The sequence below is a fragment of the Phlebotomus papatasi genome, chromosome 2, assembly GCF_024763615.1.
Source record: "Phlebotomus papatasi isolate M1 chromosome 2, Ppap_2.1, whole genome shotgun sequence".
In the NCBI taxonomy this organism is placed as follows: domain Eukaryota; kingdom Metazoa; phylum Arthropoda; class Insecta; order Diptera; family Psychodidae; genus Phlebotomus; species Phlebotomus papatasi.
Window position 1 is genome coordinate 36,436,275 of NC_077223.1, and position 24,279 is coordinate 36,460,553.

The following is a 24,279-nucleotide window of genomic DNA, read 5'->3' on the forward strand; positions in this document are numbered from 1 at the left end:
GTTTCAGTCGCTCTCATAGAAAAATCAAAAACATGTTTACTAAACAGAAGTTATTGTGCATTGGGTATAATGCTCAACATACAATAACTTTTGTTTTATAAACATATTTTTGACATCCGAATGATTGTGATCCAGATCTAATCATTTCGCTCACTAACATTGACAGTTTCAAAAACGTGTTTACAAAATAAAACTTATTGTGCGTTGAACATGATTTAAGTGCTAAAAAATATAAGAAATAAGTAATATTTGGTCCAATAAAATCAAACGTAAAATTGATCAAAAAATTATTTTAATCAATGTGATAGGTACATCTCCAGGATGGATCAAAACTTTGTACTCTGAAAAAAAAATCTTGTTAAACTGACAAATGGATCTTGTCTAAATCTTGTCAAAAGGATGTTAGTTACCAATTTGACAACACTTTTTCTCGAATTTTAAACATCCTTTTGATTAACTTTTCTTGTTAATTTGATATAAGGCTTTTCTTCAGAGTAATTTTTCTTTTTCTAAAATATTTTTTGAATATTATTTTTAAAATAAGAACATATTTATTAATTATAATAATAAAATACTGAAAGTTAAATGTTGTATCCACAAAAAGCCAACAAATTAAATATGATCATCAAAAAAATTTGGTTGGGTTGGAAAAATTTAAAATTAAAATTTAATTAAAATTAAATTAAATTAAATTAAAATAATCAACTAAAATTATCAGTAGTGAATTAAAAAAGGAAAAAAACACTTAAAAATTCACATTTGATTAGTAATTTTTAATAAATAATGAAAAGTGATCTATTAGAAATCCAAATATTTACTAACAAGAATGATCCAAAAAGTATGAAAACTAAAAAGTAATTTTCACAAATTACGATTAGTTATTGCTTTACTCAAAAAGAGAGAAAATGATCAGTAAAACATCTAATTTTACTTTTCATTAAATTAATTTGACTTCTTTCCTATCGAAAATTGGATTTTCTGAATTAAATTTTAAAGAATTTAACACTTAAAATCAATTTCTTTCACAATGCTAAACAATTTTTGTTAGTTACATCAATATCTTTTTTACTGATGACCATAGTAATAAAATAAATTTTAATTTATTACGCGCTCACTGATTAAAAAAAATAGGCGGGATTTTTAAGTATCTCACCTTTTAATGAATAAATAAGTTTCAGAAGTAACAGTATTAACGTTAATATAAGTAATAATTTGCTAAATTAATGAAGTTTGGTACGTAATTTTCAAATTAAATTTGGAAGTAAAAATTTCAAATTTGATAAGTAAGAATTTTTAAAAACGAATTGTATTGGTTTAGAACTTCAAAATCAGTGATATCGTCAGTCAGGGAGGTCAGGAAATTTATTAGCTAAAGCGAAATAAAGAAAATAAAATCTACAAATAAACCTTCGAATGGAAAGATTCTTAAATTCTTATAATTTATTTTTTTACTGATTAGTCAGTAAACATAAAATTTGGTCAGTTAATAAAATGAAGCTCTTGATATTAGAAAAGTGGAAAAAGTATGTTTTGTACTGACGAAAGTGGAATTTTTACTAAATTTTTATTTATTCCTTCTGTTAATGTTATATTTTAATTTAAAATATGAGTCTTTTCCTAGAATTTCAGAAATATTAAGAGTATTTAGAATTCAGGTCTAAACTGACCACGAAATTAGAACAAATTCCAAGGAAATTGAAATGTAAATTTCAAAAACAAATAAAAGATTTTAAATTACTATTCCCAGAAATACAATGTAAATCAATGCATCCAATTTTCTGTTTTAGAAAAGATTTAAAACAATATTTATATAGTCTTTATGAACATGATGCAAAATTGATGAATGCTTTGCTTTTTTGCATAAATGAATTTGCATTTTTATAGTATTATTTCGAAATCTAACTATTATCTGTTTGTTCTGCAATTACTTTGTATATTTTATTAAATATGTAATTAACTTTTATTTTATTTTGCAATTCAAAATGGAGAAAACTCAATTGTTTGTATTTTAAATGACCGAGCTTTAAGTGCTTTCAAGCTCTATCCAATCAAAAAACGTGGCAGATATTAAAGATTTTATGGTTTTAGAAATTTATTTGCACTACGGTTATTGTTCAAAATAATCAATTTGGTCAGTACATAAATTATTATTTAATTATGTTAAATAAAGGGACAGATAATCCTAACCGGCTTATGTAGGTGAGATTCTTAACGTGAGCTAACTCGGAGTGCATGCAAATTCGATTTGGAGCTGAAGTTGGGAGACGCCATTCAGTTATCTTGAATAAAATTCGTGAAATTATACAAATTTTGTATTTAAACCAAAATATCAAGGATTTGGATGAACTGACAGAAAAGTGTTATATGGGTGAAATGTAGACCAGAATGTTCTCTATAATTTTGCCGTAGAACTTGAACTCATCGATTACTCAGAAGTCAAGATAAGCGAGGTTTTTTGTTTCTTAACTCGTTTTTTCATCCAGAGTGCCCCAAGTAGTCATTTGTTGAACTTCAACTATATCAAATAATTGTTGTATTCTGTGGGATTTTCCATTTAAAACCCTATTTTAAGTGTCTTGGTGGAGTAGAGGCAGTCAAATTGGCATCTGAGTGATTTCAAAGCGTTATTATGGGAAAAATCAATTTTTTCACACTTAAACGGCAAAATCGGAGTGATAGCGTAGTCTGACCGGAAAATGATGTATGGACGAAATGTAGAGACAAATGCCCTCTACAATTATGTCGAAGCAATCATCAAAATCGGTTCAGCGACAGTCGAGATAATTGAGGTTATGTGATATTGAAATTCGTTTTTTGACTGTGGCGCCCCTGGTGTTGGTCCCACGAAGTTCAAATGTTCTAGAAAGTTGTAGTATTTGGTGAGATCTTTCGTTTAAGCCCTCATTCATCAAAATCGGTCACATAGAACCGAAGATATGATTTTTTAAATTTTGTGAACTTTGACCCCTCATATCTCCGGTTCTATTGAAACCACAGCGCGCATACGCACCATTTTGGAAACGTCCTAGACTGGACTACAACATACTAAAATTTCATTAACTTGCACAATGCCGTTTTTGAGAAAAGTGACTTTGAATTTCGATGAATTTTGACGCTATCACAGCGCCACCTGTAGTGACTTTTTGAACTTACATCTGAAAGTGCTCATCGAGACGAAACCAAAAAGGTAAAATTTAGGTCGATATGTTAATTAGAACCGGAGATAGAGGCCGGTCAATGTTCGAACTTTGACCCCTTATAGCTCGGGTCAGGGGTTATGGATCGACTTAAGGTTTTTTTTGTTTGATAGGTATAATCAACGGCTACAACATACTAAAATTTCAGCCCGATTGCATAAGGAATTTTTGAGTTATTTAACTTTTAAGATTTAAAAATTTTCTTTTTAATAATAGCGCCCCTAGCGGTGGTTTTATGAACTTGCGATGTTAGAAGAGGAAGTGGCATTTCACGAGAGCTTTCCAAAAAGCCCTCATTTTTTAAATTCTGACAATTAGAACCGGAGTTATGGCCATTTTAAGAAATTTTTTTGGACCCTTATAGCTCGGGTCAGGGGGGTCGGGGGACCTTAAGTTTGGTATTGATAGAAAGCTCTAAGGCCCAGCTATAACATACTAAAATTTGAGTCCGCTGAATGCCATAGGGGCGGAGCTATTGAGAAAACAAAAAAAGGGGGGTCTTCAAAATGGCGGAAGGAGGGGTGGGGGGTCTATGCACCAAGTTGCAATTTTCACCCGATATATAACCTTTGCCGAAAACCGCAAGTCGATATCTTTTTTAGTTTAGGAGCTATTAAGCTCCAAAGAGCGGCCGGCCGGCCGGCCGGGAACGTAACTTAGCCCCCCATATATTCGTGATCAGGAAGTGGCGAAACACATTTTGGCCAAGTTTGAGCGCGATCGGAGGACATGAAATTTTGTTAGGATTATAGTAGGTGAGATTGTTAAGAATCTCACCTAATATATGTCATGCTGTGAAACAACAAAAGAAAAAAAATCGTTTAAGGGGTTACATGAATCAAAAAGTCTGGAAAAGAGCATATTTTTTTCTAATTTGTTTGTTAACGTAATATTTTTTTATTTTAATCAAAGGTTTTGAAAAAGGTCTTACTAAAGGTCTATTTTTAACGTGTTTATACCACCTTTCGTCTTGTAAAATCAGTTATGATTAAAACCAAAAAAATCCCATTGTTCATCATCTAATCAACTCATCATCAGCTCATCAACTAATAGCAAATATTTAATTTTCTAACGTCAGATTAATATACTTTGAGAAATCCTGTCCACTGAAAAGTATGGTTTTTCAAAAACCGTCTCCAAAAACCAGATCCCAACGACTGATTTTTCAAAATTATTAAATTAAAATTTCAGAAAATATAGTTTAAATGTAATATCTTTATATAATTAAGAACTCGAACTGAATATATTTTTTTATTATGTAGAAATATGATGTAAAGGAAAAATGCTATTTTTTAGTCTACGTTACCCACGTGACTCCTTAAGCATATTAATTTAAATACTGTAGGACAAAATCGTTATTCGGAGCGTTTACAGTTGAGGCTTCCTAAGAAAAAAGATATACGAAAATCGATTTCGAAAGCCAAAGATAAGACGATTTTACGCCTAATTTTGTCAACATGGTGACTGATGTATTTCCTGTTCGAATTTCGAAATTTCTCGAGTGTTAACATGGTGTCAGTCTTTATAGTTGTATTGAAAACCACACCAACGAGACTCACAATATTAGGTGAGATTCTTAACAATCTCACCTACTATAATCCTAACAAAATTTCATGTCGTCCGATCGACCTCAAACTTGGCCAAAATGTGTTTCGCCACTTCCTGATCACGAATATATATGTGGCTATTTTACGTTCCCGGCCGGCCGGCTGGCCGGCCGGCCGGCCGGCCGCTCTTTGGAGCTTAATAGCTCCTAAACTAAAAAAGATATCGACTTGCGGTTTTCGGCAAAGGTTATATATCGGGTGAAAATTGCAACTTGGTGCATTGACCCCCCACCCCCCACCCCTCCTTCCGCCATTTTGAAGACCCCCCTTTTTTTGTTTTCTCAATAGCTCCGTCCCTATGGCATCGAGCGGGCTCAAATTTTAGTATGTTATAGCTGGGCCTTAGAGCTTTCCATCAATACCAAACTTAAGGTCCCCCGACCCCCCTGACCCGAGCTATAAGGGTCCAAAAAAAATTTCTTAAAATGGCCATAACTCCGGTTCTAATTGTCAGAATTTAAAAAGTGAGGGCTTTTTGGAAAGCTCTCGTGAAATGCCACTTCCCCTTCTAACATCGCAAGTTCGTAAAACCACCGCTAGGGGCGCTATTATTAAAAAGAAAATTTTTAAATCTTATAAGTTAAATAACTCAAAAATTCCATTGTGCATCGGGCTGAAAATTTAGTATGTTGTAGCCGTTGATTATACCTATCAAACAAAAAAAAACTTAAGTCGATCTAAAACCCCTGACCCGAGCTATAAGGGGTCAAAGTTCGAACATTGACCGGCCTGTATCTCCGGTTCTAATTAACATAGCGACCTAAATTTTACCTTTTTGGTTTCGTCTCAATGAGCACTTTCAGATGTAAGTTCAAAAAGTCACCACAGGTGGCGCTGTGATAGCGTCAAAATTCATCGAAATTCAAAGTCACTTTTCTCAAAAACGGCATTGTGCAAGTTAATGAAATTTTAGTATGTTGTAGTCCAGTCTAGGACGTTTCCAAAATGGTGCGTATGTGCGCTGTGGTTTCAATAGAACCGGAGATATGAGGGGTCAAAGTTCACGAAATTCAAAAAATCATATCTCCGGTTCTATGTGACCGATTTTGATGAATGAGGGCTTAAACGAAAGATCTCACCAAATGCTACAACTTTCTAGAACATTTGAACTTCGTGGGACCAACACCAGGGGCGCCACAGTCGAAAAACCAATTTCAATATCACATAACCTCAATTATCTCGACTGTCGCTGAATCAATTTTGATGATTACTTCGACATAATTGTAGAGCACATTTTTCTCTACATTTCGTCCATACATCATTTTCCGCTCAGACTACGCTATCACTCTGATTTTGCCGTTTAAGTGTGAAAAAATTGATTTTTCCAATAATAACGCTTTTAAATCACTCAGATGCCAATTTGACTGCCTCTACTCCACCAAGACACTTAAAATAGGGGTTTAAATGGAAAGTCCCGCAAAATACAACAATTCTTTGATATAGTTGAAGTTCAACAAATGACTACTTGGGGCACTCTGGATGAAAAAACGAGTTAAGAAACAAAAAACCTCGCTTATCTTGGCTTCTGAGTAATCGATGAGTTCAAGTTCTACGGCAAAATTATAGAGAACATTCTGGTCTACATTTCACCCATATAACACTTTTCTGTCAGTTCATCCAAATCCTTGATATTTTGGTTTAAATACAAAATTTGTATAATTTCACGAATTTTATTCAAGATAACTGAATGGCGTCTCCCAACTTCAGCTCCAAATCGAATTTGCATGCACTCCGAGTTAGCTCACGTTAAGAATCTCACCTACATAAGCCGGTTAGGATTATCTGTCCCTTTCTGTCTCATTATTAAATCCCTTCATAATCACTAAGTAAATCTTAATGGCTTCTTACTGTGGTATTACATTAATTTTTATAACTTTGAGTGAATTTTTCAGCATGAATATTCGAAATGCTGTTTGAATTTTTCGAATAATTATAGCATTTTGTTCAAATAAAAAGCTAATTAACTTTCAAGTTGACATACTTTCAAAGAATCAAACTCCAGCTGTGAACACAGTGATTCATTTCAATTTATATTTATTAAATTATCTCAAACCATCCTCTACATCTACATTTATAACGAGCTCTAAATATTAATATGAATCCTGCAAAATTCAAATTAAATGAACTTAAAATGTAGTGAGTATATTGGAATTTCAGGGATGATATCTAACTGAGAGAGTAAGTTGAATTGACATGACCAAGCCTTTTCACTCTTTTCTAGAAATTACTTATTCCATTTCTTTCCGCTGTTCTTGTATTATTTCAAAATTATCGTATTCACTAAATCAAATTTGGAAAAGTTTTAAAAATAATTTAGGAACTATTTTTAATCAGTTGAAACACACTTTAAATATTGAAAAAGAAGTTCTTATTCTCTGTAGTTATTGCAATTATTTTCAAATAAATTTTATAACCGATTTAAGCCGTATTTGAGTTACTAGGGGAAAAGTACTCTTTCTTCGATGTTCATGCCTTCAATTAATATGAATTTCTTTTCTTTTTCCTAAAAGACTTACACATGATTATCGCATAATTATCAATAATTGATAATGAGCTAACTAATATTTAATAAAAATGTGTGAGTCTATTAGAAAAACTTAAAGAAAATTCACATTATGCGAAGGCATGAACATTCGAAGTGAGAGTACTTTCCCCTAACTGAGATACGAAAATGAAGAACAATTCACATTTCATTAACGTTCTTTGATCTTCCGAGAAGAACCTTATAAAAAGAAATAAGGATTGAATAGAAATTAACCCTTTCAAATTAAGATAATAGAAAGCTCAAAGACTTAATTGAAAATTTAATGTTACAAAATTAAATATGTCCAATTGTAAGTTAAAAGGTCTAGTAACACTTATATGAGTGTTTTTAACTTTTAAAACTTCAAGAGATTCTCATGACTAATTTTAAAATCTAAAACGCCAGTATAAAGTTTTTTATGTTATATCGCCTCAATTCTAGGACAAATCTTTAAGCGATGAATCGTTAAAATTAGGAGAGTGTCAAGTGTCTTTTAAGCTTTTAACTTAACTTTTTTCATATTTTAGAGCTGATTCGGAATTAGGAGGGCCTTTTAAACCTTAAGCCTCTGGCACACATTTTAGTTCGTTATAATTTTATGAAATCAAAATTTTGTTCTCCTTCCCTCTCAAAAGAATTGCATTAGTCTATCCAACTCTCTCGGTCTCGAAATTATACTAAACTAAATTTAATTTTGATGTGATGTTCAAAAGAATAAGAATGGGACAGATATATGCAAAGCTTTTAAGAAAGATACGGATGTGAATTTCACTTACATCAAATTTTCCTGATCTAAAAGGTGTGCCGGAGCCATTAAAAAACAAAACTTTTCTATGCAAGATCGGGATATACTAGAAACATCATTATTATTCGTTAGAATCCTTCGATTTTTCTTTAGATGGCTGCTTTGGGAAATCTTCAATTTTGATTTAATAAAATTAAAAATTTTAAGCCTTATCTCGAAATTTAGGTATGTATATTTCAAATACCGGATCTTTGCTCATGGGGTCAGTAGGTTGCAGATCACTAAACGGCCCAGGCAGGACCCGTGTTACCTTACCTGCATTATTATAACATCCCAACCTGAAGTTTTACTGTGTTTTATTAACCCTCTAACGGGTAAGACCGCCTCCAGGCGGTCTTCACAAAAATCACATTTACAGCGACAATAAAGGTTTTATTTATTTAAAAGTGCTATAGTGTCTTCGGTAATAGTCTTATAAACATCTCTTGAAAGTTTGAACTCATTTTGACTTTTCGTTTAGTTGCTATCCCCAGTTTTGTGTGACAGGTTAGAGAAAAGCAACAAAAAAAATATTTGTGCAAAAAAACTCATTTCCAATTTCCATAAAAAATACCGATTTAAAGTTATCTGAATATAATAAATTTATTTTTTACTGAAAGATATGTCATTCTACTTTGTATATTTTATTTAAAAAATTTGAAAAAACTAAAAATGTGAATTTTAGAAGCAAAAAGAGTTTCAAAAAATTTTTATATTTTCTTACCTAGCGCCTAAACTAAAAAAAAGATAATGAAGAACAGATGGTTTTTTCGACTTCATTGGATCATAATTATCTTAGAAAATATTGTTTTAGAACTTTTTTTCGCATATTAAAGAAAACATCGTTAGAGGGTTAAGAAGACCAAAATAAGGCCCTAACAAATAAAGATGATTGATAGAATAGACTGACCAATCGCAGTGTTTGAACCTTCTTTATGACCACATTAACACACTAATAATAATAATAATAATAATAATATTTCAATTTTTTTTATAATTATACCCGAAGCACAATAACTTTTGTTTGTAAACATGTTTTCAAAATTTTCTATGAGAATGAGCAAGATGACTAGATTTAGATCTCACTCACTCTCATTGAAATGTCAAAAACATGTTTGCAAAACAAAAGTTATTGTGCGTTGGGCATTATTCAACGAAAATTTTTCTATTTTTTTAAGTATAAAAAAAATTCAGTAGTTCAAAATTACAAATCACTATAAGTATATCAGAAAAATATCTAAGTTTTAAAGAGCGAAAAAATAAGTTTAATGATTTATATATGTAATTTGTGCCTTATTCTGCAGAAAATAATATCTTGAAATAATGAAACTACAATCAGATAGTCCTAGCCGTTCCAGAAAATAAATTTTGTTTTGATTGAACCACTTTTTAATACTCTTATGGTTGTATGTTTGGGATCATTATAGCTTGGCTAAAACTTAAAAAAGAACCTAAGGCAAATTCTTTACAATGTAAGATTACATGACTTGTTCAAATCAAAGATATCCTTATAAATAAATTGATCTATATTACCTGAGATCCCATTTACGGATCGTAAGCCACCTCGCTAAAAGTAACCCTTAATACACACAGAAAAATAGAATTTTTTTAAAGAGAAACACATTGGAATTTAATTTCAAATCCCATTCGATGAATGCCAATGCCCTAATTCATTTCGTTCAATAATAACCTTCCCGATTTGAGTGCTTTCTTCAATTGAGATTTTTTCGGTACCGATTTAAAGGTACTAAATCAGAGAGAACTTTACACATAATACGGTTCACCTAAAAAGTCACACAATAGAGTTTTATTTGAATATTAACTCTTTACGTTTAGCAAAACTGCCAAATCGGATATTTATTAGGGGAAGGTGGGGCAGTTCACCCCTAATTTGCAAATTTAAAAAAATGGATTATATTTTCTAAAATATAAATCAGGATCAATTATAAAAATTGATCATGTATCATAAAATAACAAAATAGGCGGATCCTCTGATCGTCACTCTGTATCCGAATTGTATTACATAAACTTAAAAGAAAATAAGAACAAAAGAAAAACTCTTCACTGAGAGAGAAATCCGAAAAGTTAAAATAACATTCCGGAAATGTTTACCTTGCACTATTGATCTGAAATCGGTGTAAATAAAATGCTTTTTAGGTATATTAGGGGTTAAAGTTACCCTTTTTCATGCTAATTTTAACCTTAAAAGGTGTAAAAATAACATTAAAAAATGTTGATATATTTTTACACCTAAAAAGTGTCAAATTTCTGAGGAAAAAAAGTTAATCGCACCCCCGTTTTTTTCTCAGTGTTTGAGTGATTTTAGAAAGTTAGTAAAGTTATCAATTCTAATCAATAATTTCGAAGTCTTCATTGAGAATATTTATAAATTATACATCAAATTCTAATGATTATGATCAAATAAAGTTATTGTTTAAATATTATAAATAATTTAAATGAAACAACATAGTGTTTAGCGATTATTTCACTCAAATTTAACTAATTTTAAAATTATTTTTCAGAATTTTTAGGATAAAAGCTGAGCTTTGAGCTTGACAATTTGGGATTTTGTGGACCAGAAGTGTTAGAAGTGTATCCAACTACTGGCCTACTAAGTCCCAACTTGACGGGTTCGCCTACAACTCCTTCCGGAACTTTTCTCAGAGGTCCTTCTTATCACTTCAAGGAAAAGTCACGAAATAGTCTGCACTGATTTGGGATTTCCATGTGACAATTGCGTGAAATGTTGGATGCTGAGGACTCGTAATGCCCTTGGAAATCCCAAAAGATGGCACAGAACTAGAGAATCGCACTTACCTTGACCATCTCGTTGCTGTGGAAATTTGTACGCTTCTTCATCCCAAACCGTCGGTTGTTATCACATCTTGGACTGGGGGATTCTTTTATGCTGGCCATCACAATCTCCTAATTTTATGAACACTTGTAAAAATCACTGGAAATAAAATCACTAAGAAAACTGAATCACAATAAAAAAGTCAGAACACAGATGGATAGTCAGATTTGAAGCTCTTTCTGGCTGGAGAAGATGATAAAAACTGAATTATGTACCGTAATTTGATGTATTGATTGAGTTGATTTAATTTTACAATAAATTAAGAAGAAAGAGACAACATAATGTGGCCATTTCTTTTACTCATTTTGGTACAATTAGCTATAAAAATGTATTATAACTTTGAGAGAGAATTAAAGAAAGTTTCATGTGAAATCAAAATTGTTTTAACTTAAATTATTAAAATTATGTTAACAAATTATAATCAGTATTCTTTATGTCACAAAAATCATGATTTCTATTCATCCCATTTAATCCGTTGACTATTTTTAAAAGATATCAATTTCAATATGCAAGTTAGAGTGTCTTCCATGAGATGGCGCGTCAAATAGAAACAGAATTTCTCCATTGCTCAACAGATGTCGCAACATACATAGGGCATTTAAAAAAGCATAGGGTGATCCCTATCCCTAATCCAAGAATACCAAAAGGCTTCCAAAGCATTTTCAGAGCCAAATCTCGTATCTTCATCTCTGGCATTATCTTCGTTGCTGGTAAAACTCTCCAAATATGCGAAATATGCAAAGCAAAGGCATGTTCCCGCCTCTTGCGAACTTTGAATGCTGCCAGAGCAAAAAAGGAAAAGTCAGTGCACGCTTCACAATCCCACTGAGAGCGAGACTCAAAGGGTATAATTAAACAATTAGAGAAACTCCCTCTTGCATTTCCGACTCGCGACTTTGTTCCTCGAAAAAAATAAAATAAAATGAAAAAGGCAGTCAAAACACTTCTAACGCCCATTTTTCCTCATGCTCCTTCAACAGAATTCTCATGGATTGTTTTGGATTTGGACCGATCGTATGGCATGGGGGTGAGAGAAGTGGAAATTATAGAGGTGCATTTCTATTTATCCAAGCAATAATTAAAAATGATAAATTTTGGCAATTGCACAGAAAATGCGCGGGAAAAATATACAAACATTGGCTCAGGAACGCTGAACTAGGGTCATTTAAAGTCATTTTTTACTCAAACATTAAAATAGCACCTTAAATTCTAAGACCAAAAGATCTTTTTTATCCTACACTGAGAGAAAATCCGAAAAAGTTAAAATAACATTCCGGAAATGTTAATTTTACTCTGCAGTATTGATCCGAAATCGGTGTAAATATTATACTTTTTAGGTGTATTAGGGTTAAAGTTACCCTTTTTCATATTAATTTTACCCTTAAAAAGGTGTAAAATTAACATTAAAAAATGTTAATATATTTTTACACATAAAAGGTGTTAAAGTTAAGAGGAAAAAAAGTTAATCTTATCCCCATTTTTTCTCAGTATATGGTCTCTACATATTCTTTCCGTACAGAAGTAGGTCTTGAAAAATCCGAACATCTATTTGAAGATCCAAAAAAGAGACTTTTTTACTTCTTAATACTTTCGCAAGGTGGCGGAAGTTACATCTTGTTAGAATTTCGAAGTCCTCAAGTGTCAAAATGTGACGGTCTTATTTAATCACTCCAAAATCACTGAGTTTTTCCGTACAGAAGTAGATCTTGAAAAATTCGAAAATCTATTTGAAGTTCCAAAAAAGAGACTTTCTTACTTCTTAATACTTTCGCAAGGTGGCGGAAGTTACATCCTGTTCGAATTTCGAAGTGCTCAAGTGTCAAAATGTGACGGTCTTCATATTGTTGTGAGGAATAAAACAGAACAACGACGCTTACTGTTCTTGTCCCAGTATTTAATCACTCCATAATCACTGAGTAACTCTTTTGCCAGCTTTTTAGTGTGATATTTGATAAATTTTCCCCACCTTATTCGAAAATTTAGTATGAAAACTCAAAATTGAATATGAATTCTTCGAACTTCAACGACTTTTTGTGCAAATAGAGTTCCATTTACCTTTTATCCAAGACACTATTGGAGAATCAAAATCTACTTCTGTTTGGGGAATGAAAACTAGTGGCAGACCTAGATCAGTTTATTATACATGAGATTCTTAACGTAGGCAAACTCGGATTGAATGCAAATTCAATTTTGAGCTTAAGTTGGGAAATGTTATTCAGTAATTTTGAATCAAATTCCTGAAACATTGCAAATTTTTTATTTGAATCAGATAATATAATCTAAGATTTGCACGAACTGACAAAAAGATGATATATAGGTGAAATGTAGAGCTACTTCCGGTCTTCGGTGACCTTTCCTCAAATGACATTATCTCGTACCCAACCTCTTTATTTCCCCCCTCCCCTTTCATACGTTCCCTATCCCTCAAAAATAGGTCAAAAATGAGGTTTTTCCAATTTTTACAAAAAATTGGCCCAAGCTTTTTGTTTGAGAGTAGGAGTGTCTAGTCTACACACTCGAAGCAATTTTCGTCAAAAATTGCCTTTTTTATGAAATTCTGACGTTTCTGCCTACAAAGATAGAGGAAATTTTCTTTAAAAAGGCATTTTTTTTTAAGAAATTGCTCCTAGTGAGCCTGCTCACAAGTAGATTTTGATTCTCCAATAGTGTCTTGGATGAAAGGTAAATGGAACTCTATTTGCACAAAAAGTCGTTGAAGTTCGAAGAATTCAAATTCAATTTCGAATTTTCATACTAAATTTTCGAACAAGTTGGGGAAAATTTATTAAATATCACACTAAAAAGCTGGCAAAAGAGTTACTCAGTGATTATAAGGTGATTGCATAATGGGACAAGAACAGTAATCGTTGTTGTTCAGTTTTTTCCTCACAAAAATGTGAAGACTGTCACATTTTGACACTTGAGCACTTCGAAATTCGAACAGGATGTAACTTCCGCCACCTTGCGAAAGTGTTAAGAAGTAAGAAAGTCTCTTTTTTGGATCTTCAAATAGATTTTCGAATTTTTCAAGATCTACTTCTGTACGGAAAGAGTGTGTAGAAGTCATAATATACAAAAGTTTGAGCCAGATTCATGTAATAAAGTCTGATCTTATTTACTTTTAAAAATTCTTTTAAATAATAACCTTCTCAGCGGTGGTTTTATGAACTTCCGATGTTAGTAGTATATGTGACATATCATGAGAATTTTCTAAAACGCCCTTATTGATCAAAATAAAAAAGTTTAACCACTTCTACCTCTGATCAAAGAGTACGAGGGTCTTTGGTTTTTATTTCTCAAGATAAGATTGAGTGCTTCGTAACGCATCCAGTGCGTGGCTTTTTCTTATAAACGTGGTGAGTTTCTCTTATGAGAAACCACAGTAATCCCCTATCACATTGGGGTTCCATCATCCTTGGTATCGTTTTTCTATGGTAAAAACTTCCTAGTGGAATATTTCCCTTTGTTCGTCACTCAAGGCGCCGAGATTTTCAGGGAAAGAGTTGCGATGCGAATGCAAAAAGTGCATCTTGAAAGACATGTTGCATTCCAACCCTTTAAAGCTCTCCACAAGCTCGTCTGCAAAACCAATTTATAAAGTTACATTTTAAAGACCTTCACATTCAGCAAATTTAATTAAAAGTAAGGGAAGTGTACCACGGATCGGAATGTTAAGAGACGTGCTCCATATTTAGTTGAATATATGAGTTCCAAAACACTATTTTGTATCTTTTTACATGCCAATTGATATATTAGTGATCCATTTAACTATTTTCGTGTATTAACACTTTTGCTAATTATGGAAATTAATACTATATAGGTGTAATTGTAAGAATGCAATGCGTTCCGCGGATCGGAAGGTACTTGATCAGGTGTTCCACGGATCGGAAGGGGGTGAGCCACGGATCGGCAGATGTTTTGATGAGGATTCTCCTTCTTTCTTGGCATCTAAATCACTAGAAGGCTTCATTGAAGCTTTTTTGTCATCCTAACACTGTGTACTGTGTATTCACATGATATTGTTGGGCGAAGCCCCGGAAATACACCTTAGTACCTCTCAAAACCCCGAATTAGCTCTACCACGCCTTCACTCTTTCTCTATCAAACCCCGACTGACTCTTCGATCCAGCACGTCCTCGTCCACCCCTTTTTCTCGAGGAGAAATAACTCACCATGTTCAAATAATGACCGTTATAGTTTGTAAATATATGAGTCAACTTCTACAATATTACTTCTAAAACTGTTAAATTTAATGAAACTTTCACTGGTAAATTGTTCTATCACAACAAAAACATGTAATAATGGCTGTGAAGATGACAGCTGAGCGCGCTGAGCGCAATTTTCCACGAAAAAACTGTGCCGATTCGAGGAACAGATGAAAGAAAACGTACTTGTTCGCAAAAAATAATTTATTTTTAATATTCTTTGCCAAAACAATTAAAAAAGTGTATTGATAGTGAAATTAGAATCACTGAATATTCATTTTTTAATTAACACAGATATGTAAATCATTTTAATCAAACATAATTCCTCATATTTTTGCAGACAAATTCTCGCGTGAAATATTAAGAAAGTGATGAATGGCGGATTTTTTCTAAGACTCTGATACAGTGATTCAATAAATTAGGTAAATAATAGCAATTTTGTTTGAAACTCGACGAGAAAATTGGTTCTGTAGATTAAATATGAACTAACGTGATGTATCTTGCTAAAGAAAATTACTAAAATACAGTGAATAATTTTCAAAAGTATATTTAATTTTGGGGTTCCGATACGCGGGACAACCTTCCGATCCGAGGAACACTGACGATCGCTGGTACATTTACCTTAGTCCTGATAAAAAAAAGTATTCATTTCAGGGGGTTTCCTGAATTACAAAGTTAAAAGATCGATTGTTTTTTACTTAAATTCCATAAATCGATAAGTGAACTAAAAATGTACCACAAATATTGGTCAATTCAGTAATTAAAAAGTTTATGATTTTTTAAAACCCTCTTTTTGAACAATTTTCAACTTTAAGATGATTTTGTTGTGATTTATAGATAAATTTAATTCGACAATTATTTTATATGCACCAGAAAAATTTGCGAAAAGAAATATAAGTCAGAGCTCCTTCTCGGATGTTCGAGCAGCTCGCAAAGCCTCGGATGCTTTGCCACCCCTTTCAGTAGCCAATTCAAAGTTATTTCCAAAGATAGAGGAAAGTACTCTCCCTTCGAACGTTCATGCCTTCGAATAATCTAAATTTTCTTTTATTTTTCCTAAGATACTTACAGATATCTACTAAATATTACTCATCGCTTTTACGCATTCGGCTATTGTACGGGCCCTCCTAGAAATGAGTGGGGAAGACCAATAAAAAACAAGTTCATTGAAATCCGTTAATAAACATTAGAGGTAGAGTCCGGTCTATTTGAATATAGTAAGGATCAGGGTACAGAGGGTTGCGGTAGAAACGGATGGGACCCATTATTATAAAGATCTTGCTCACAGATACAATATATGCTAAAATTTCATCGAAATCGCTTCATAAACACCGAAAATATAGTCCTGTCAACACATTTTTGGTTATAGCTCAGGTCAGGGAACAATAGTAGTTAATTTAAGTAAAGTTAATATTAGTTAACTGTTTATCAGTTGTTGGTAATTATGTGATTATTGTGTGTAAGTCTCTAGGAAAAATAAAAGAAATTCTCATTATCGAATGCATGAAGCTTCGAAGGGAGAGTACTTTCCCCTACAGAAACAACACGAAAGCAAAGGAGCGCTGTGGAGTTCAAGAAATAATAAATAGGCTAAGTAGAGGGTTATTGTCAGCCATGTTTACGATATTTTTAATCGACACTTAAATGCTACTGATCGTCCTCCTCTAGTATGCAAGAGGCAGACAAGGGCAGTGATATTTCAGAAAATGGAGGACAAGCACAGAACGGAGACATTATGGTCAAAGTTGTCCCGCATCACCCCGCAGAAATTTTTAATAAAATAAATGTTATTTTAAGACGATATTTCTCAGCTATTTTAATCTTAAATTTACATTTTACATTTACATTTACATTTACATTTACATTTACATTTACAATCTTTTTATTATTCTTATCTTCTCAAGAGAGGATGGTAAGTCCGTAAGGATTCATTCCAGGAGCAGGACTTCACTATTCACAGTCATAACAATATTATTAATAATGTAGGGGACAGTACTCCCCCTTCGAACGTTTGTGCCTTCGAATAATGTGGATTTCTTTTCATTTCCCTAAGAGACTTGCACATGATTATCTCATAATTATCAATAATTGATGATAAGCTGATAAATATTTATTAGAAATGTGTAAGTCATTAAGGGAAAATGAATAAAAATTCACATTGTTCGAAGCATTCGAAAGCATAAACGTTCGGAGGGAGAGTACATTCCCCTATGTTTACGGATTGCTATACTAGAAAAAAAAAATCACGTGCTCTACCCTGCGATCCAACGTAGAGTGTAGGGAAGGTAGGAAGAGCTCCTAAAGCCCAAAATAGACACAGGGATCGGCTTAGGGATCAGCCCGAAAAATGAGGATTGGTGTCGATACACTCATGGATCAGCCCATAATTTGGAGGATCAGGCTGATCTTCTAAATTCGTGAGGTCTAGTGAAGTTACGGGGATTAGGCGACATCAGCGCCAGTGCTGAAAATAAAAAGCTTCACTTTGGGTGTTTTTGGGTACTTTTCGAAATGTCAATTGGGTGAAAAATCATGGAGAGTAATGGTACGCAATATCACAAAATCTTAAAATGCATTAAGATTAGAGTAAAGAGAGGATCAGAGTGCTCCTTACTGTACGAAAAATCCATTGATGTTGCACTTAAGAAGCCTTTCAGCAATCAAAGTGTGGAGATTTAATAGAAATTTACGCTGAAAACGCTAATCCTTGATCCTAAATCCTCAGTGTATGATAGTTTGGGCTGATCTTTTACCGCAAAATTTTACGAGCTGAGTATTCTCGAGGATCAGCCTGTGTCTATTTTCGGCATTTTATGCCGAAGTGAAATATCAATGCAGTTTTCATACAGACAGGAATACTTTGACCTTCCCATTATTCCTATATTAATGAATTTTAAGATTTTGCGACATTGCGTACCAATACTCTCCATGTTTTTTTCATAAAATTGACATTTGGAAAAGTACCCAAAAACACCCAAAGTGAAGCTTTTTATTTTCAACACTGGCGCTGATGTCGCCTAATCCTCGTAATTTTACTAGACCTCGCTAATTTAGAAGATCAGCCTGATCCTCCAAATTTTGGGCTGATCCCTGAGTGTATTGACACCAATCTTTATTTTTCGAGCTGATTCCTAAGCCGATCCCTGTGTCTATTTTGGGCTTTAGCCATATGGCTTAACTGTTATAATTTCTCATCAGCCAAGATATTTTGGAAAGTTTAACTTAGAATTGGATTAATAAGGACAAATGACCTAATAGATCTCAAAAGCTATAAAATTGGTTGCAATTGGGATTCTGAGATCTTCAGGAACTGGGCTACACCTCTAGTCTGAAAGACTGCTCTACTCCACTCGTTTGTGACTTGATCCCATCCCCAAATATTACAATAAGTACCAACTTAAAAACAACTTAAGTAAAAGATCTACGTTTGTTCAATACAAATTTTAGCACAGAATGTAAGGAAAAAAGTAGAAAGTCTCGGAAGGGTTGTACATTTTTTACGGATTTTTTTTAAAAGTTTCTCTTGTTTACACGAACTTTTTGTCCATCATTTGCCTCAGAGGCCTCAGATTTCTTCTTATGAGTCATCTTTTGATCTTCCTAATTAAAATTACCCATAATTTTGGTTATTATTATATCTTTTTAATCTATATTATTCAGTAAGTTTTCAGTCCTACAATAAAGCATCGAGCGTAACCTATTCATTAAATTTTCTGTATCATCGGAGAATTCATCAACATGCCGCCATAATTCACTCTTTTGTCAGGGAATTATCGGGTTGATTGTGGAAAAGAGCAATGTGCAATAGAGTCCTTGGGTAAATATCGGTACGCTAATGAGATTTACCCTCCCACTCAACCCTCCATCGGGCCACCCCAATGAACGTTGTGGCTTTTGTTATGCACTCACATATCGCGATAATCCTGTTACGCGCTTATAATTTACTCTCACCGTTTACCCAGAAAAGGTTTTGCAACAGTGACACTTTTATCGCACGTGTCACATCTTGAGGAAGAAAATTGAGGGTGTCCTTGCTGGTGAACCTGGTAGTTTAATGTTGAGCGGGGGGAGCTTATTTTTCCCACAAACGTGCCCAATTTCACGCCTCTTAACTCCCCGTTTGAAGGGGTCTTTCTTGCTTTGGCTCATTAGGACAGCATATCGCATTGCAACTAAAATACGATTATCATTTGCATATCATATTTTTGCGTCTCTATGCAAATAAATGCGTCCCTCCGCGATAAAAGTCATTGTGTTTGCAATAAAATTTTGCCGGAGAATCTCGTTAAGAGAGCAAATAAATGGGCAAGTGAAATAGAATATCGGTATTATGAGCACCAGTCACGGCTATTTTATGCTCTTTTGTGCAGCTCATCGATTAGTTTTGGTGGTTAATAATCTCCTCTTCTCTTTGCTGGCATTGATCCCAAAGTGCGTCTCCCTCAGCACTTCTTTTGCGCGCGAGGAAGAGCTCTTAAATAAAATTACACGGGTTAAATGGTTTTATGGGCTCTATGTCCCCTTCGGGGGCCTCATGCACAAACCTCGGAAAGCTCGCAGTGAATCTTTTGAAAATAGTAGAACAAAAAAAACTGAAAGGTAAAAGGAAAAGGGTCGAATCGTAAATTATGAATTTTCACCACATGTTTGAGCAACACATCGAGAACTTTATTGGTTCTTCATCTGCAATCTTGGCCAATATATACCCATCGTTCGCCGTGTTTATTTGTCTCCTTGGAATGCCAGTTTTTGGACTTCTCTCAACAAGACACATCTCACCGTTTCGACACATTTTCATCTTCTCTTTTGCCTCAGTACAAGAGCAAAATCCTTAAATGTTGTGACTGTTAATGGTCAAAAGATTGAGTTATTTCTACTCAAAAGTGACTCTTAAAATTAATTGAAAAATTTATGGGACACTTTTCATGTGAGTTATTTTATGGCATTTATGAAGTTTCAAAAAGCACTTCATATATTTTATTCCTTCGGTAGTAAATTCCATTTCGACTGACAGAAATGCTGAAAGCACTTTTACATATCAATACCTATTATTCAATATAATTTAGGAAATCTAATATTTTAGTTAATGTCGCACCGAGCAAAGTTGTATAACTTATAATAAATAAATATGTACGGGTTGCAATTGCATTTCAAATAGCTATAAAACATAATTAACACTATAAGAATGCATAAAGTTCATAATAACACTGGCATTTATAGACCACATTTTGACACCTGACAAAATTACAAAGTTTCACAATAGACATTTAAATGCAAATTTAAATTTCATTAAGTTTACAAAATTTTATCAAAATTTAGAAATAATTGAAAAACCAAAAAAGGGCATTTAGAAAACTCCGATTCGATATAGAAATTTGATAAAACGATTTTACTGATCGCCAGAGGTTGTCACGTTTTATACAAAAGAATTGAAATATCTCACAAAAACTTGCTCTAGCACAATCGATAATCTAATTCAAATAAATAAATAGGATTATTAACTATTAAGTTTCATTTTAAATCCTTAAATATTCCCAGGTAATATAGATCGGACATAGTCGAGTTTTTTATTATTCGAAAATTCTGATCTTAAGCCTAATAAAAACATGTTAAAATTTAAACATGATCCACACAATAGAGGCAGGATTATGAAGAAAACAAAATTTTAGATATATTCCTTCCAATAAAATCCTGATCATAATTCTTTAAATGCGTCTTTTGGGTCTTTCTGGTGATCGTTAGTGGAGTATGAAGTCACTTCTAGAAAAAAAAAACATTTTCAATCTTGGCCAGAGCTTTCAGTCCAAATGTGAACCTTCATCAGTGTTCATCTGTACTGGCTCCTGTTGTCTTCTCTGGGTGGGATTTCCTCCAGACTTACTGTGCATATTAAAAGTTTATAAAACTGTAGAGAACAGACACGTATTAGACAAACTGACCGATTTATATAGGAGAGAGTGAGGCAGCTTTATAGGTATGATTTTAGGAAATATAAAATTTGTAAGTGGGTAATTAAATATATGCACAAAATGCTGTTTATCTATTAAATAGCCAATGCCCAAAAAATATAGCTAGATTTAAAGCGTAGGGGAGGATGGGCAGTTTCACGCAACTGAACTTTTTTCAGGGCTCATTTGATAATATAAACCATATTCAAACTAACTACGTTTCGTTAGTTTCTCTTGAGTGTTGATTATCTGAAAATAAAGGACAATTCCTAAACATTGATTTTTCGTCCTAAATGTCTTTATTTTCCAAAGTAATGCACACATGAAATTACCCCACCCTACCCTAATGGAACTTTGGGAAAGACATTTTATGACAAGGTATTCAGAACGATTTTTCATATAATCGAAATAATTTATTTTAATCTTGGATTATCAAATTATTACAATAAAAAATTTAAACATCTTAAAAGATATGAATATAAAGTTGCATCGTGATGTTAGTTGACAATGAATATGACCATATGACCCTTAAACATTTGACAAATATATCTAACTAAAAGAACCTTTACTTATTTTAAATTGCCAGACCGTACCCTTCTTAGGATCTGGAACCATCCTTAAAGGGTCTTCAGACAATTTAGTCCACTTCCCGACGGTCTCAAAACCTTAAATAGCGAGAAATTTTATTGCTTTTTAAGAACTTAATAGATCATTTATCTGTAATAATAAAAAAGTTAAATTTTTTCCAAAATATTGTGATTGATAAGAAATTAGGGAAGTTACTCCATATGACTAGGTCTTAGATGTGAAGCTCGATTAAGGTGTCTACACATTGGGAGCAATTTTCGTCAAAAATTGCGTTTTTGACAGAAATTTGACGTTTCTCCCTACAATGCTGCAGGGAATTTCCTTCAAAAAAGCAATTTTTGACAAAAACTGCTCCCAATGTGTAGAGGCCATTACACAGACCTAAAGGTTACCCATATGGCTTAACATCTCAAATTTTTTATCAAGCATGATTTTTGGTAAGCATTGAATATATCAAGACCAAATGACCTAATGATTTTAGGTGGAATACGAAAGATTTTATTTATCAAAACTAACAAGATTTAGTGTAAATGTAACTGTACCCAATTTCGGATAGTCGCATAAATGCATCAAATTCTTAAGTTTGAAATGTAATATTGTTGATACACATTGACTTCTTTATTATTTATTTCTTTTTAAAGGAGTAATGCTTGAAAACTTTTAGATAGTTTAACGTCTTTGTTTTCTCTAAAATCATTCTCAATACATTTTAAAATGAATAAAAATATAGACAGAGCTTTGAATAATATTTCAATCACCTTGATTCTCATAGTTCCTTGCCCTTCTGGAATTCTTCCAAAAAGCGTTTTTTACATCATCTCGTTCGCCGAAGTGAGATTTCTTGTTTCGTTTTTGCATTGTATAATCTCTGTAGAAAGCATGCAAAAAGTAAAGTCACGGAAATTTGAAGAACAAAAGAAGTGGCCGAAATTGCAAGCTGGCCGATATATGCTACAGTTCTCCTATTACGAAATTTATTTTAATAGAAAAGAAAGGGTGAAACGGTTAAAAATAAGTAAATTGTTTAATTTAGAACTTAATACGGAAAATTTATAATGATTTAGTAACTCTCATGAAGGAGTCGCGAGTACACACAGAACAGCAGAACACTGTGAGATGTAGACAGTGTAGATTGTTATGAGATTCTTTCAGTAGTTTCAGGGGCCCATCAAGCCTAATAAAAAGTGAAGCTATTTTTCACTTTTCCTTGTAAAAATTTTGTAGCTATTGCACCGCGACTTAAACAAATTTGCTCGTAATTCTTGTATTACTTTGGCGAGCATTATGAAATATGTATTTTTAAATAGCTTTTAGTGCACGATTTCTAAATATATCAGACTGATAAGTCAATTCTCTTTAGGAAAAAACTTGCCAATAGTCTTCAGTACCTTTATGCAAAAACGTATGGAAAAATGAAATGTCGAGAGGCCCCTGAGTAGTTTTCTGGAGGTCCTGGGTTTGTTTATTCTATTTCTCAAGCAAGGATTCTCTGTTCTTGAGCACTGCTAAAACGTTTATCCGCCAATTCCCCCGAAGAATCCTTCTAATTGATGAAAGCCTTCCACGATGGGCATGAAGCAAATTGATAGCCTCCTTATCCCTTGGACTTAACGGACTGTGATCTTACTCTGGGCAAAACTGCTTCCTCCCTTTCGGAGGCTTCCTTCACATAGCCAGAAAACTGGATCTTTTCACCACTTACTACAGCAGTAAGTGTTAACTTTATCTTATTGGTCTCCTTTATTAACAATATTTTCCAGTTGGAAAATATTGTATAAGTAAGTTTGAACATTATTATTTTCAAAATCTATTTTTAGATAGAGAAGACACAAAATTCAATTTATAAAATTAAAGAATGATAACAATTTTTTTTTAATATTAGGGAAAGAGTGTCAAATTTCGGCATAGTTGCATGCAAGGGCCAAAGTCTCAAGTTTGAAATGTAATATCTTTAATAGAAATTGATTTTTTTTTCATTCCTTCTACTTTAGGAGTGTTGCTTAAAACCTTGTAGACAGTTTATCATCTTTATTTACTTTAAAATCGTTCTTAAAACATTTTAAAATGAATAAAAATGTAGACATAGCTTTGGTGCCCTATTTCGGCCACCTTTATTCTCATAGTTCCTTGCCCTTCGGGAATTCTTCCAATGTCTTTTTCACGTCATCTCGTTTGTCAAAGCTACATTTTTGTTATTCTTTTGCATTGTATAATCTCTAAAAACTAAAAAATCATGGAAATTCGAGGAACAAAAAAGGTGGCCGGAATTGCAAGCTGGCCGGAATTTGGCACACTTACCCTAAGCCTTTGAGATTAGGGAAATCCGTTTCTCATCCGAAGCATAATTGATTTTGAGCTGTCGAAATCTGTAAAATATCACCCGAAAGAAGAACAGCAGAAAACAAAGTTTAAACATTCTGACATACTCTCGGCATCTAAAATGAGAATGAATACCTGTGGCTGAAAATGAAGTGGAACTTCACCCACTTGGCCGGAAATTAAGGCAATACGAGAAAATTGCTTTTGATTGTCTTCTCTTTTTCTGTGCGTTTCTTTTAATCATCTGGACCGA

The 24,279-nt window shown here is 33.1% G+C and overlaps 1 protein-coding gene across 2 annotated transcripts in view; it reads right to left on the minus strand.

Moving 5' to 3' along the window:
- The window catches only part of LOC129800315 (protein cortex), a 126,297-nt gene extending 115,129 nt beyond the window's left edge, over window positions 1–11,168 (minus strand). The window contains exon 1 of one of the 2 annotated variants that reach the window (XM_055844604.1): window positions 10,930–11,168. In XM_055844604.1, the coding sequence (XP_055700579.1) occupies window positions 10,930–11,028 (99 nt within the window). In that variant the 5' untranslated portion in view covers window positions 11,029–11,168. The remainder of the gene's footprint in view (window positions 1–10,929) is intronic. The other variant, XM_055844605.1, reaches the window with a different exon arrangement.
- Window positions 11,169–24,279: the final 13,111 nt, after the last annotated feature.